Raw genomic sequence first — 16,497 nt, forward strand, 5'->3', positions numbered from 1 at the left:
GAACACAATAATTCAAAGCAGAAACACAGACACTGCCACCAAACAATACTCAAATTCCTCCAACTCAGTGTTACACAAAGTGCAGCCACCTCAATACAATACCACAAAACACCAAGTAACAAACATTAAGCTAGCTGCCGGAATGCGTCAACACAATGCAATAATACACGGTAATGCACAACACAGTTCAAACTCTGTATCCCATAGGCACACCCATACCCACAGGCTGAAATCATGTGGCCACTTGAGCCACATGGGCAGACACACACAGAGACAGAGCCAATAGCGCAGCACCCAATTCTCCTGCACACCCAGCAGAAAACGATCACAGCTGCAGTCCTCCCAAGCACGATGCAGCCTGCCAGAAAGCAGCAGTACCATGCCGTTTCTCCAGCAGGTGGACGTGTCCAGACCATCACCTCTAATAAGGCCTCTGGGCTCTCATTGCTAGTAAGAGAGTAAACTGTCCCCTGAGCCTGCTTCCCAAGACAGGACAATTCAGTTCTATCCTGGTTGGGGTTTAATAAGACTTCGTTGTTAGTGAAAATGACAGAGCTCCAGGCATAAAGGGAAAGGTGGTGGTGGGAGGGGAGCTCACTAAGCTGGGTGCAGGAATTCCCCTTCCTCTACCCAGCCCTACCTTCTGTGGCCATTCCAGAGCCAAAGCCCTCATGCTGGGTGTTCACGGAGTATCGATTCAGTCTGCAAGCAATTTTAATATTTCTTCAGGGACTTTCCAGCAACAGCACAAGTCATTAATTCACCCTCCCAAATTGCTTATTCAATAGCAGGAACATGGCTCCTGAATAAAGTCCCAGAATTTATTGTGACTCGCACGAGTCAGGAGGTCAAACAACTGTTATGGAGCGAAGTTAAAAATCCAAATAAAATATTGACACTTTTTTGGGGAGGGGGAGGTGGGAAGCAAAGGTATTTAAAATAGGTTTTTGTTGCAATGCCCCCAGGATAAAGAATGGAAGGAGACTGAAGACAAGTTGGAGTTTATAAAATCAATGGAATTTATTGCACAGCTGCTTGGCATTTAATAATTCTCATTTCCACATCCCCCTCCCCCACCCCATCCTGGCCATAGACAGAGAGATACACAGGTATACAAATGCACATTTATGTACGTCAATACTGGTGCATGGACCAATATAAAAACACGATTGTGATGTGAAAATCTCAAACACCCCAGGAAGGGAACAATGATGGTGTAGAGTCTCGCTGTAGTTTACATATTTGACAGAAATGGGCATAACTTGGCAGATACTCATGAAGCAGGTTTTGATAAATATATCCACTATTATAAATCTTAGATCAATGCATTGGAGCAGACCTGAATATAAAGATAAACTAATCATAGAAATAGATCCTCAAAACAGAAATTGAGAAACACATCTATATGTAGTATCATCCTGCAATCATGTACATGATTTGGAAACTAGATAGATGAAAATAATTTGGAAAATTTGCCCCCCAAACCTACCAGTGCATATAAAATTCACCGAAGCCTATAGCCACTTAATCTAAAATTGTGATTTGTTAGTAACACAGACATGATGCTTATCAAATACAGCTATGGCACATGCATGGGAGAGGATAAGCGTGTTTAAAATCACAGCTACCTGTGCTCTCTGTTAATTGTCTACATATATAATTGCTCAATTTTCCAAAATCATGGATATGAAAAGGCTGAAGGAAAAATTTGTTCGTGTCCAAATAGTTAATAAATAAATATATATATAAATTTCCCAAAGAGATCAACTGATTCAGCCTACAGACATTGAAGTCACAAGCCTGGATCCAATGTCGGGCTCTTACCCGATGCATATGTATAATTATATGTCAATTGAAAAAAATAAACACCAACCAAACAAACAATTTCTGGCTCCAGTGCTATTAAGCATGTGACTTTGGGCAAGTTGCTTGGCCTTTCTATTGTTTCTTAGGCAAAATAGAGAGGATGGCTATTTGATAGTTGAATTCGAATGAGAAAACACATTCATTATAATGCCTTTCATACAGTGAATATGAAATAAACGATAGTTATTGCTTTTACTATTATTAGATTCAGCTCTTCTATTCAGGCCTAGCCTCTCATAGATTCTACCATCTGTTCTTGATATGACTGACTCATTCTACTCAATGGTTAGCTGCATAAGTTCTAGAGTGAGACACTCAGGTTTAAATTCTGGCTCTGTTACTTAACAGCTGTGTGACCTTCCGTAAGTTACCTAACCTCTCTGAGTCTCAGCTTCCACATCTGTAGATTATGGACAATAATATTCATAGGTACTTGTGAGAATTAAGTTAAATAATCCATATAAAGTGCTTTGCACAGTGCCTGGTACATAGTAAGTGTATATTGGCCCACTGTGTCCCTTAAGATTATGTCATTGTTATTATTGGCCAGGTACAGTGGCTCATGCCTGTAATCCCAGCACTTTGGGAGGCTGAGGTGGGAGGATTACTTGAGGTCAGGAGTTTGAGACCAGCCTGGCCAACATGGTAAAATCCTGTCTCTACTAAAAATACAAAAATGAGCTGGGCGTGGTGGTGTGCACCTATAATCCTAGCTACTCAGGAGGCTGAGGTTGCAGTGAACCTGGGAGGCAGAGGTTGCAGTGAGCTGAGATTGTGCCATTGTACTCCAGCCTGGGCAACAGTGTGAGACTCCATCTCAAAAAAAAATAAAATAAAATAAAAAAATAAAAAACAAAAAACAAGAGTATATTATTGTTATTATTATTAATAATAATATTCATTTGTTATTGAACAAATAGCTATCAAGTACTTACATTATACCAGACACCATTGCTAGGTGCTGGGGAAAGACAGTCGTGAGAAAAATAGCAGTGACATCTGCCTTCTCAGAGCTCGGAGGGGTGGACTCTATGTGAACTGAGTAAGCAAGAAAACAAGGTTTCAGCTCTGTGTTAGACCCTGAGAGGAAGAGGGAAACAGAGAGAAATAGATTGGAAAGCTAGGATAGAGCCAGATAAGGGAAGATTTTGAAGGCCGGGCTGAAGAATTCTGAATTTATCCTATAGGTGATAGGAAGTGATTGTAGGGTTTAGCCTACAATCTATCCTGAAAGAATATCACATTCTTTCAGGAGACAGAGAAAGACTGACGGACTGTTTTTGAATGCCTGAGTAGGCGAAAGGTAGGAAAGGCTAGAGGTAGGGAGGCCAGGCAGTCACTAGCAGGCCCTACATCTGCTGCTGCTCATGTGACTGCAGAGGGAGGTGAGCATGCCTGTGGTGGGACAGGGTTGGGGGATGGACAGGTGCAGAGTGGGAGACTTTATCCCAGCAATGAATCTATAGCAGTACCTTGTTCACCTTATATCAAGCAGTCTTCAAGCCTCTGGAGCTTCCCAAACAGGATCATGGGGGTGGACAGCTGGTAGATTCCAGCTCTAGCCAGAAGCTCTGACAGATGAGGGCAGGGCCAGTGGTGAGAGGCGCTAGTCTGTCACGCTCTGGGCTTGGCATGCACCACAGACTGGTTTCCAAATGGTTAGTTAAACACATTGCCCCTTAATTTTTAAACCTATGCATATCTTGAAGTTAAATCAATCCATATGCTTACCATTCATCATATAAACCATCACTATTGCCCCCTTGGGCCAGCCCCATGGCCCATCTAGCCTGGTAAATTGTCTCTGGCCTGGGCTCTCAGGGGCACGTGGTGGAAAGATTATCGCCCTCAATGCCAGTCTTGGAAGGCTAAGTTGATGCAGAATATATGCCTGGTATCTAAGTAACCCACTGGGAATTTATCATCCTGGAATGTACCAAAAACCATTTTGAAATTATTTCAATTTTTAACCTATGGTTTTGTTTCCACAGAGCAACTGATAGCTTATTGAATTTTGGTGACTATGTCAGCTGGAGTCAGGGTTAATAGATGGAGAGAAATGTGGATTGATAGAGTATGAGAAAGGAACTTTCTTAACTCACTAAGACTTATTCCCAGCTCTTCCAAGGATCCCCTTGAGAAACCAACCAGAAGGATGGTTTCTTCACCTCCTGGCTTAAGCTAGTCTTCTCAAATAGAGTTCAGAAACTCTAATTCAGGTCTAAGATGGGACCCGGTGATTTGCATTTTAGCAAGCACCCCAGGGGATTCTAATGCAGGTAGTTCAAGGGCAGTAGTTTGAGGAAACCCTTCTGCCAGCTTTTTGGTAGGACTTTCATTTCTTGGAGCTCAGCTATGACTTCTGAGAGTCAACAAGAGTTGACACATTTGGGAAGAACCCTGGTAACCTGGAACCTGTGTATTCCAGCAACATCCTGCCACAGCCAGAATGGAAGGTCCTGCCCACAGCTCTGAAGAATGGCCTGGCCCTTATCAGTGGCCATGTTCAGAACCCTGCCTGACATATGGTCAGTTATCCAGACTGAAACCTGCAGGGCATATGAGTGAGCATGGGCAAAAAACCCTCTAAACTCAGCCCAAACTGCAGCCAGAGGCTACAAAAACAGTGTGTTAAGTGATTCAGGCCTGCCTTAAAGGAAGCCACGTGCAGGAGAGATGCTGTTTCCTTTGTGTTTCTGTGGAGAGGAGGAAGTAAATTTCAATTTTTCAGTTCCTGGGGTATACAAAGGGGGAGACTGTAGTTCCTTAGAGTTCTCAGGAGCAGGGACCATTTCCAGGAGAGGTAAACATTTCCTGGGTGATCTATGACATCTCACTCAAGGTTCTGCTGTGAAAAGTCTCCCGCTGTTAGTGTTGCTGACTTGCCTCGGGGCCAAGCCATGGATACGTGCCTGATATAGGCAGCTCTCAAAGACTTGTGGTGAAGCAATAACCACCTGCATTAGCTGGGCAAAATATCCTTTGCTGAAGCAAATATCTTCTTTTTTTTTTTTTCTGAGACACAGTCTCGCTCTGTCGCGGAGGCTGGAGTGCAGTGGCGCGATCTCTGCTCACTGCAACTTTCACCTCCCGCGTTCAAGCAATTCTCTGCCTCAGCCTCCCCAGTAGCAGGGATTACAGGCATCCGCCACCATGCCCGGCTAATTTTTGTGTTTTTAGTAGAGACGAGGTTTCACCATCTTGGCCAGGCTGGTCTTGAACTTCCGACCTCATGATTCACTTGCCTCGGCCTCCCAAAGTTTTGTGATTACAGGCGTGAGCCACTGTGCCCGGCCACAAATATCCTTTTTAATATCTTTTTTTTGTGTGTGACAGAGTCTCACTCTGCAGCCCAGGCTGGAGTGCAATGGCACCATCTCAGCTCACTGCAACCTCCACCGACTCCAGTCGTGGGTTCCACTTCACCACTGCAATCGTGGGTTTGAGAGATTCTCCCAACTCAGCCTCCCGAGTAGCTGGAACCACAAGCATGTGACACCCTGCTCGGCTAATTTTTGTATTTTCAGTAGAGATGGGGTTTCACCATGTTGGCCAGGCTGGTCTCGAACTCCTGACCTCAAGTGATCCACCTGCCTCAGCCTCCCAAAGTGCTGGGATTATAGGCATGAGCCACCATGCCTGGCTGCAAATATCATTTTGTTCTCTAGGATGATTGAGTTTATAATGCCCAGGCAGTCTGAGACCACTGGCAGAGGCCCCCATGACCACTCGTCTGGCTTAGTGGGCAATGGGGCCAGCTAGTCTGGCACATTTTCTACCCTGGAGTGCCTTTGATTTACTGAATCAGGAAAGACCCTCCCCATACCAGGGATTAAATATTTTCTGCAAAGACTCTAAAGTGGGCAGTTTACTCCAGGACAATTTAAACTGATTTATACATGTATATAACACATATGTCCAGATACTTGACATCTTGCTCCTAAGAGCAGCCTGCCCCAAGCCTGGTCATGTCACTGGTTTGTTCAAGCTCTGCTAGGAAGTAATTTTGTTCCTCTAGGGAATAATTCTAAAATTGGGAAGGAAGTCTGTTCTAGACAGCAGGAAAGGATTTCATGGCGACATACTTGGAGATCCAATGTACAGGGGTTGTCAGCAATTGGGTCCAGCAGGTGTTAATACTCCCATTTTCTAGTGAGGACAACTGAGGTTCAGGGAAACCTCTCACCCTTCATTTCTCAGAAGGGACTGAAAATAGAAGTTTCAATTTGGTGCCTTTGGGTGTCTCTCCCCTGGAGGCAGTATAATTTAGCAGGTAAGGGATTAGTCCCTGGGATTAGTCTATGTGAATTCAAATCCCAGATTTACTGTTTATTAAATGGGTGACTTTGAGCAAGTTGTAATAAGCCTTATCTGCAAAATGCGTTGTTGTAAGGATTGAGTGAACTATTTATTTGAAGTACATAGAACATTGCCTAGCACATAGTAGATACTCAGTAGACAGTTTTTTGTTTTTGTTTTTAAACTGGAGCCTCTCCTGAGGAAGCATTGCTCCTAGAAAGCCTGCCCAGCCTAGTCCAGTAAATGCTGCCACCTCACTCCTCCCAAGGTGAGCTGTCTGAGGTCACCTCAATGCTAATAGGACCTCTTCTTGTCTCCACCTCAGGGAGTTTTTGCACACCATTTATTATCATATAATATAATGCAATATAATATCATACATAACATAACATAATATGATGGGTAGGTTAACTTGGAAACCCTGAGGCGGACGGTGGATGGATGGATAGATGAATAGATACATTTGTACTAAGTATACATACATTATATCATTCTATTGATTTGTAAAAAGTTCCCGGTCTGCCTGGCTGTAATGAGATTTTTGAACTTTGCGTGGCGATCAATGAGAGGAATATTATTGGCCTGGAGAATTGATATACCTGCTCTCAGTGGCTTGTTCTGCTCCCAGGCTGCCCCGGCCCCCCAGGTGTATGATTCCAGCAGACACTTAACCTTTTTTACAGTGTCATCAGGCTAAAAGGAATCTAATAGTGACACAGGACTTGTGCTCAGCACTCTGCCACTATTGCTTTCCTGTCACAAATAATTTATAGCCTTCTATTTCCACCCCTGAGCCTGCACCCCAGCCTTGCCTCCTGCTTCCCCCAGCTCCCAGGAATCAATAAACTCACATAGCCACGGTGGGACTTCAGGGTGCAAGGAGACAGACAGACAGACAAAGAGAGGGGAAGTGGAGAGAGGAGCAGAGAAAGAGAAGAAGAGAGGGACAGAGAGTGAAACACAGAGAAAAGAATGGGGAAGGAGGAGGAAGAGAGAGAGCTGAACTAGATGAGTAAGAATGCCTGGTGCTCTCTTAAAAGGTGGAGCGCTTCTCTCTTTCTTCTTGAGTTTAACACAGTGTTAATAGGAGTTTCATGCAGGGCTTTCATTCTTACTCACAGAGCCTGAGACTGTGTTGATATCCAAGTTGGTGAGAGGTGGGGGTCTTCCGGGAATTTAACCATTAAGGGAGTGGCCTCCCCACCTGCCCTGTCATCCTTTGCTCTGAAGTCCTGCCACGACCCCCTGCCATCCCTTGGGTCCCCTGTGGATCCTTGCCAGTGACCCTAGTGGGTCTTGGTCCAGCCCCCAGTCTGTCTTCTTGAGAGTCTGATGCAACCTCCTTTTGGGTCAGATGTCGCCGCCGCCACTGCTGCTGTTTCTTGTCTTCTCAGTGCTCTTCCCAGGGTCTCAGTGGCACCTGCATTGACCAGGCTGGGGCATACTGGGTAGGGAGGTCTCCTGCCTGCATCGGCCTAAATTGAAAGCACCCGGGCCTAGGGGTCACCCATAGGAATAATAATACTGGTCATCATTGTTATTATAGGTAGCATTTGTAGAACCAACCATCATAGTAATCACATTACATGGAGTGTCCCTATTTAGTCCTCGCCACAGTCCTATGAAGTGTATGGTAGTATTATCTTATTTTACAGAGAAGGGAATAAGAAACTGCCAGGGGTTTCACAGGAAACAAGTAACAAAGCCGGGATTCCGACTAAGGCAGGCTGAGCCCAGAACCCATGTCCTTCTTCCTTTTGCTGCTCTCACTCCCTTGGAAGTGTGGGAGACTCTAAGTGCCTGGAAGTCCCCATGCGGGGCCCAGACCAAAGCCCTGGAGGTCCCCAGGAAAGGGCGAGCTCTCATCGGAAATGGTGGAGGAGAAAGAGCATCTTGTGACGGAAAGAGAAGTGGGGAGCAGGCACCCTGGCAGGGCAGTCTCTCAGTGGAAATGGAAAAATGACACCTCCCAGCTTCTGAGCAGAGCTGTGTCCTCCAGAGTCCCAGCTGCACCCTCCAGGGATCTATATCCAGAACTTGACCTTCCAGGTCAAACCTGCCTGGGGCCGTGGAGGTTTGATGTGTGTCTGGCTGTCTTGTGAGGCCAAGTATGAAAAAGAATTGGAGAAAGAGGAGGAGGAACATGGGGAAATGGTATCAGGCCGTCATCATCAACAACTGCTTTACTTCATTCATCCTTTAGCCCTGAGTGAAATTGCCATGAGTTGTTGGGTTGCTGTATGGGAGACAGTAGGACAATGGATGACCATCAGATTTCCATGATTCCAGTTCTTAAATTCTCCGAGATCAGCTCTAGGGACTGGCAAGTGCCCACTGCCTGAGGTCATGGATGGACACCAAGAGCATTAGTAACTCACAGCAGGCACCCTGCCCAGCTCCTCCCCCATGCACCACCAAGCCGCTGTCAGGGAGTAGTGATTTTCCATCACTCGCTGCCTCAGCTAAATTTGCGCCAGTGCCCTAGGGGTCAGAGGCTCTGGGTAACAAAGACAGAAACTCCTCAAGCCCGTCCAGTTATCTCTCTCAGCCAGCCCCACCCCTGGGGTTCCCTTAGTCAAGAGCCCATCAGCCCTCAAGCCAGAGCCACCCACAGGCCCAGTGAGCTCACAGAAGCTGTTGCTGCAGTAAACTAGGAGCAGCTGCTCTGAGCTGCTCAGCATCTTTCTAGACTTTTCTTGTAGATTATTGTACACCACCTCTCAGCTACTATCCAATCTTTTCCATTGTGATCAAACTCCAAATCTTCCCTCCAACTCTTGGGAGATGACCTTGCCTTCTGCTTTGCTGAGAGATAAAAGCCGTAAAGGCTCCTTTTCAAAGCTTTGGCCACCTGAAAATATGCCATTTCTGGCTAACACCTCCCTGGAGTCTGCACTCCATTTTTCCTTGTTCTCCCTTGCTCTGTTAATCATCCACAGTCCCTTAGGCAACTTCAGTCTCTTCCTCTTCACTGGTTCTTCCTCCTCAGTCTACAAGCTTATCCAGGTCTTTCCTACCCAAGAAGGCCTTCCCTCCACTTAGCTGCCAGTTCCATCCTCCACCTTCCATACTTTCCTCTCCTTTCGTTTTCCAAAAACTTCTGAGGCAGTAGTCTCTGTTTACTGCCCTGCCTCCTTTTCCTCCCTATGCATTCCCTAACCTTGTTCTGTCTGGCTCCTGCTCCAGTCGCTTTGCTGAGACTCCTCCTCAAGGTCACTAATGGCTACCAGAATCCCAAATCTGTGCTTCTTCTTGTTCCTAATTCCCTTCGGTCCCCATGTTGCTGTTGGCACTGCAGGTTGTGTTTTTCTTGAAACATTCTTCTCCATTGACTTAGGTGAAACTGACCTATCTTGGTTCTGCCATTTCCTCTGCAATTAATTCTCTGAATCCTTTGCAAGGTCAGTTTCTTTTCCCAGTCCCTGGAAATAAATGTCCTCCAGTATCCACTCCTTAGGCCTCTTGTCTTTTAAACACTCCTTTCCCCGGTCCCTGACAGTCTCCTAAATCCATACCTCTGTGTGCCTGCTGATGCAGGGGCATTGCCCCTGGATGCTCCTCTTTCACCTCAAATGCTGCACATCTAGGACCAACATCACCACTTCCCTCCAAAACCAGTCACCTCCCTATAGCCTTATTCCTGACCTGCTGATGTAAACTCCACCAAGCTTCCAGTTACACAAATCTGAGTTTGTAAAACCATGGTTGACTCCAGTTGGTTGCCAAACTCTGACCATTCTGCCTTCCTCTTGTCTTGCAAATTCTTCCCTTTCTTTCCTGAGACCAGCTCCCTCATGCCTCATGCCTCATGCCTCATGTATATGTATGTTGCTTTACTGGGATCTGTTTGTAGAGATCCCCCCTAGTTTAGAAATCACTCATGGCTTAAGGCCCTCTAAACCTGGTTCCTACATGTTGGGGGCAGGATGACAAAGTAACAAAAAGCATAGATTTTAGAGGCTGCATTCTGAGTCTTCCCTAATTGGTACTGTGATTTTTTTTTTTTTTTTTTTTGAGACGGAGTCTTACTCTGTCGCCTAGGCTGGAGTGCAGAGGCACAATCTCAGCTCACTGCAACCTCCGCCTCCTGGGTTCAAGCGATTCTCCTGCCTCAGCCTCCTGAGTAGCTGGGATTACAGGCGCATACCACCACACCTGGCTAATTTTGTATTTTTAGTAGAGTTGGGGTTTCACCATGTTGGTCAGGTTGGTCTCAAACTCCTGACCTCGTGATCTGCCTGCGTCGGCCTCCCAAAGTGCTGAGATTACAGGCATGAGCCACCGCATCTGGCCGTTTTTTTTTTTTTTTTGAGATGGAGTCTCACTCTATTGCCCGGACTGGAGTACAGTGGCTTGATCTTGGCTCACTGCAACCTCCGCCTCCCGGGTTCAAGCAATTCTCCTGCCTCAGCTGCCTGAATAGCTAAGATTACAGGTATCTGCCACCATGCCTGGCTAATTTTTGTACTTTTAGTAGAGTCGAGGTTTCACCGTGTTGGCCAGGCTGGTCTCAAACTCCTGATCTCAGGTGGTCCACCCGCCTTGGCCTCCCAAAGTACTGGGATTACAGGCGTGAGCCACTGCACCCAGCCAGTAGTGTGATCTTGAGTGAGCTACTTAAACTTGTCTCAGCTTTGGTTTTCAATTTGCAAAATGAGGATAATAGTCTCTACTTTGGAGGTGGTTGTGCGAATTAACAGTAATATATATGTCATATAAATTGTGTATAATATTGGCACATAGTAGATGTTCAGTAAGTGGAAAATGGTGATGGTTCTCATCACATCCAAGTTTTCATTCTTGTTTCCTCTTAGTCCCTTGCCTGTCTCCACTCATTCTGGCTGACCGCTCTGGGCATTAACCCAGAAGGCAGCAGGCTCGCGTGGCTTCCGCTTCCACCAGCTTGTGATGCCCTCCCCTCTACTTCTTTGTTCATCTTAGGATCAAGTTATTTTTTACTGGGGAAAGAGACAGTGGAGATCCTGTAGTCCAACCCCTTCATTTAAAGCTGAAGAAACTGAGGCCCAGAGAAGTTGAGAGATGAGACCAAGGCTATGTGGCTTCTTAAATGCAAAATCAGAAGCAGGACTCAGGGCCTCTGCCATGCAGCCCAGTGTCCTTTCCGCCATCCTCTGTGCCTCTGATTTCAGCCCTACTTGGCTTTGAAGATCTACATCAATTTCCCTCTGTTCAGCAACTTCTTCCGCAGTTCCCTCTCCTGCAAGGGGAATGGTTCCTCTCCTCCAAGTTTCCAGCACTAACTACCTGATTCCCTCGGGTAACTGAGCTTTTTCGGGGATTAAGTCTCCCCTCCCCACCTTCATATCCAGCACTGTGAGCTAGGGGCCTTATCCCAACTGCCTGCAAGTGTTCAGGAAAAGCTTTTAGAGCTGACTTGCTCATGGCTTGTGACTCACCTGGCTGGTTGAGGTGAGCTTGGCTCACATGCCTCTCTGTGGGGACAAGGAACGCTATCAGAAAAGTGGCTTCCAAAGGCCCCTCATTTGACCAGTGGGTAGGGGGAGCATTCCTCCGTCTTGGCCCTGGGACTGGTCTTTGGCATCATTGAGCCCTCGGTTTTTCAGATCCCTGAAAAGCAGACTCCTGGAATGTTTGATTTGGCCCCTTCTCCCCAGGATGTACAGGGAGGGCACCAGACCTTTCAACCAGGCTGGCAAAGACGCTGCAATCCAAATAAGAACCTCAGAAAAGGAGGCCAGCAAACCAGCCAGCCATATAGGAACAGGGCTCTGACTTGTTTGAGGGCAGTAAGTGGGCTCAAGAAGAGATTGTTCAGCCTGACATCTGGCAAAGGGACTGTGTGCTGTGTTGGAGTCCTGGGGACAAAAGGGTCACCTGTGACCCAGCCCCTCCCTGGCTACTTCTCATTCTTTCAGGATATGGGGAAATCTCATCCTCTCGACTCTGAAGGACTGTGACACAGTCCCAAGTAGGAAAGCCAGCTCCAAAATGATCTCAAAACCCAGGAGGTCCTGGTACCAGGAAGAGATGCGTGTGTGGTTGAGGAGAGAAAGGTGGACAACAAGCCACTAAGGCAGTCCTCACCCTGCAGAAAAAGAAAGAATGCTGTGCTCACTGGGTCTCTGCCCTGATCTTTGCTACCAAAAATCAAACAATAATTTGGGTGATGCACATAGCAGGACATAAGGCAAGCTGCATTCACCCAGAGCTGCATTACGTTGGATCTGCAGAGCCAACAGAAGGAAAACCCTGTGCCTTGCAGCAGTCAGTGAGGGCAGGGACTCAGGGAGCAGATGGATGAGGAAATCGCTGAGGAACTTGGGAGAGAGCCCCTTTGCAGGGCTGGGCTGGAATTGGCCGGGGTAGGAGTGGGCATTTGATGTGTGATGCTGTTGTGACGCTGTTGCAGAATCATCCGGACCAAAGTTCAGCAGCCTTTCCACCCAACGCCGGATGGGGCTGGGACAGGAGTGACCGCCCCTGGCCACACCATTGGTAAGAAGGCTCAGGGAAGGGGAGGAAACCAGATCCCACCTAGAGAAAGGCAGGAAACGCAGCTCCACCCCTGGGAACTGCCTGCCCGGTTGAGGTCCAGAGCCCAACCTATTTGCCAACTGCTCTCACCTGAGCTCCTGTCCACATAGGGTCTTCCTGAGAGATACTGGTTCTCTAGGACTGTTCTCTGCCTCCCACTTGTGTCACCTCCCTCTGCCCTGCTTTAGTCAGTCCCTATCCTCTCCCCTCCTCTCCTCTCTCTTAAGTGTTTTTCTTCTAGCATTTCTTCTTTTTCTTCTTCTCCTCCTCCTGCTTCCCTCTCCCTCATTCTCCAACATCTTTTGTTTTTATCTGATTCTGTCTCCCTACCTGTGCCCTCTTTCTTTTATATCAACTTTCTTATTCCATCTTTGTTTAACATTCCATCTTGTTCTTAACATTGTCCTCTGTCTTCTCCCCTTGGCTCCTTTTCTTTTCTCCCTCTGCCCTTCCCTCTCTTCTCTCTTCTTCTTAGGTGTAGCTCTGGCTCTGTTCTGTCTTCCTCCTTCCTCATGGCCTCTTTCCTCTTGGCCTTTCTCTCTTGATTGCTCAGCCTCTGTCTCACCCACTCTGTATCTCTCATCCTTTCTCCATCCTCCTCATTCTTTGAGCCATGCTTAGGACCTCTCAAAGACGTGACCCAGGCCTACTAGAACACCTGCTAACACTCCTCCTCTGTCCCCAACGCACACAGACTAGCTTCCCTCTGGCCCAAGGAGAAACTTGGTGCTACTGTAGCCATAGATGAGGCCCGGGGTTTGAGGGGCTGGGATGTGGTGACATTTTTCCTGCTGCTCCTCTTGGCAGTTGTCTCCTTCTGTCTTGACCAGCAGGTAATAGAAATGACTAGTTCCAGCCCTCCAGGAGTTGGCAGGAGCTGTTGTTTACTAGGCCAGTGTTACAATGTGTGCTGGGAGGGAGGGTTGGGCCAGGCTGTACCTGAGTTGATCACCATAGAGCGAATGGGTTCACTAATCTTGCCCTAAGGGGGAAATTAGGAGTTTCTCAAGTGATTTCAAGACCAAAAGCAGCTGAGAGAGAGAAATGCACACTCCTGGGGAACATCAGGACCAGTCTTGTGTCTCCTGGAGAATCAGAGACAGATCTTAGAAAGCCACAGACTCTAAATCAGGATTGGTAAAGACTCAGCCCAGGAGACTGAGAACAATGAGCTGGGGCTTCATTAGAAGGGTTTGCCCAGCCCCAGGGATTGGATGAGCTGTGCAAGGGGGTATCCAAGGAGCTGTGCTCTCTAGAGGACCATGGAGGTGCTGCCTAGATGGAGACAGGTTTGCTGTTTCCTGGGCCTGTACTCCATCCGTCTTTAGGAGAGTGAGTTTGAGAACCCCAGTGAAATCCACAGGTCTGCAGAGAAGGCCTGGGGTTAACTGGGCACCACTTACCTCAGGACTGGACAGAAGTGAATAATAGCCTGTATATGGTAATGCAGTCCCCTCTTAAATAGACCCCAGAGGAAGTAGAGGAATGAGAGGAACGTGTGCTCCTCATCCCTCCTTATGTCCTCTGCTTCTCTCTGCCCCCCAGCCTTGGGGCTTTGGCCTACGATCACAACTGCTAAACTGCTATCCTGATGCCATTTCCTCCTTCCTCTCATCCAGTTCCCAGCACGGCCTCCCCTCCTGTTTCCAGCGCCTCCAATGACCCAGTGGGATCCTACTCCATCAATGGGATCCTGGGGATTCCTCGCTCCAATGGTGAGAAGAGGAAACGTGATGAAGGTAGGGAGGAGGGAAGAGGTGTGGCTTCCCCTTCACATGCTTTGTCCTTGGACTCCAAGCTCCGGTTTCGGCCTGGCCTCGCAGCTGCTCTGCTGTGAGATCAATTTTAGTAGCAAAGCCCAGGTCCCCCCACTGCCCTGCTGGCTCCTGGAGAGAGGGAGGGTGGCTGCTAGTGGGGCCATCAGCTTCACCATCTGCTCAGCAGCCCCGGCTGCCTCACCTGCCGCTAGGGCTCACCCTATCGATCCCTGTGGGATGTCAGGAGGAGAAGCAAGAACCGTTTACCTTGGGAAGGTTTTGGAGTTGGGGGAACAGCTGGTCTCTGACCTGAGGATGAAAGGCCAACCTACCTTGTCCTTACCTGATCCCAATCTGTCTGGAGGTGAGGGAGTGATGTCATGTGCAGCCTACCCTGGTGTCCTTTCTCTTTAACACCTGCACACCGCCCCCAGTTCAAACCTCACAGGGAGCTGGACATGGGACCCCTCTCTCCTCTTCTTCTCCATGAGTAGAGATGCCACTCCAAATCCCCTGGCCCTCTCCCTCACCTCCCTGAAATGCCTCAAGGTGCAGCCAGGCTATTAGGAAGGGTGTCAAAGGGAAGGGGGAAGGAAGAGGAGGAGTAGAGAAGAAAAGAAATAAGGGGGAGAGTGGTAGGGATGATCCTGGGACAAAGTATTTTTCAAATGTCGTGACATTGGGGGTCCCTTGGTGACCATCTGGTTCTCTTCTGATGCGTGAAGCTGGGGCACAGGGCTGGCAGACCCTGAACAACAGAGACACCAGTGTCTCCGGCTTGCGTCCTGCCCCCATTTTCTCATGGTTCCCGCTGGAGAAGTGGTAGCCTCCTGGCCTTCAGAGGATTTTAAAGACATCTCCCAGGAAAGAGGCAGAATCCTCAAACAATGAGCATAAAGGGGTGACCATCTATCCCATTAGCCCAGAACAGTCCCAATTTATGCCTGTTGTCTCTGCATCTTGGCCAGTCAGCATCTCAGCATCTCCCTTTTCTCTCAAAAAATGTCGTGTTTGGACAATAAATTATGTGGTCATTCCACACATAGACAAACCCTCGGTAGGGGAAGCCTAATGGAGTGAGGAGCAGAGAAAAGGGACAACACTGAGCTTGTGCCTGGGCCCACAGTGCAAGATCCCCCAGCCTAGGCTGAGGGAAGAGAGTGGGAGAGGCCAGGCCCCCAGCGGAAGGGACAGCGTGGAGGGGAGGCCTAGGCCTGGCAAGACAGTGATGACCTGGCGCTGGCCTCCTTCCAGAAGCCCTAATGGCCTCGTTTCACAGGGAAACAGCTTGTCTGGCTCTATTTCTCCTTCTTCCAAAATATCCAAACCGATTAGGCTGCCACGGCCTTTGCCATTCACTAAATTTCATTGTGGTTGTTTTGGCGGCAGCCCCTGATGGGCAGGGGGAGGTTGTGGGAAAGGCCCTAAGTCCCAGTTCTCCCTGAGGCTCCCTGTGCTCAGGCCTTGGCCAAGCTCCTTGGCACCCCAAGTGCTTTGGTAGAATCTGCCTCAAACCCTAAAGGTCTCTCCCTTAACCAGCAGCCCCTGTGTTTTTTAGGGGTGAGAGGCCCAGCAGCCCACGGGAGGCCACAGATACCCCTCTGTACTCTCCCTTTTCAGTCTGAGGCTGTGGCCAAGTATGCCAACCTCGTGGCCAAGTATGCCCTCTGCTGCATGGGCTCCTGTGGGGCAAGAAAGGCTGGGGGTAGGGAGGCACTGGCATGAGGTTGTGGTCACCCAGGGCTGCGCCTGGCTGGCCCAGAACAGGGTGCTCTCCTGAGTGGTTGATCGCCTTCATTGTTTCTAATCAATTCAGTTCAGTGAACCTTTCCTGGACATCAGTTTCAAGAAAGGCTTGGTACTATAGGATCCCAAAGCAGAACAAGATATGATTCTTGTCCTTAAGGAGCTTACATTCTAGTGGGGCATGTTAAACATGTGAGCTCAAAGAGCAGATAGGCCCATCAGATATCCTGTTGCGATGGAGGTCTGGTGGCGGGCCACAGGAACTGGGCTGGGGAGGGAGTACATGGCCAGGAAGGGCTGCTCTTTGAGGAGG

General features: G+C 48.1%; 1 protein-coding gene across 3 annotated transcripts in view; it reads left to right on the forward strand.

Annotated features, from left to right (window-relative positions):
- PAX2 (paired box 2) overlaps positions 1-16,497 on the forward strand; it is a 94,415-nt gene that overhangs the window by 31,503 nt on the left and 46,415 nt on the right. For all 3 annotated transcript variants that reach the window (XM_057298974.1, XM_057298975.1, XM_057298976.1), the window contains exons 4-5: positions 12,557-12,642; positions 14,301-14,420. In XM_057298974.1, the coding sequence (XP_057154957.1) occupies positions 12,557-12,642; positions 14,301-14,420 (206 nt within the window). The remainder of the gene's footprint in view (positions 1-12,556; positions 12,643-14,300; positions 14,421-16,497) is intronic.

This window comes from Pan paniscus, chromosome 8 (genome assembly GCF_029289425.2).
Source record: "Pan paniscus chromosome 8, NHGRI_mPanPan1-v2.0_pri, whole genome shotgun sequence".
In the NCBI taxonomy this organism is placed as follows: domain Eukaryota; kingdom Metazoa; phylum Chordata; class Mammalia; order Primates; family Hominidae; genus Pan; species Pan paniscus.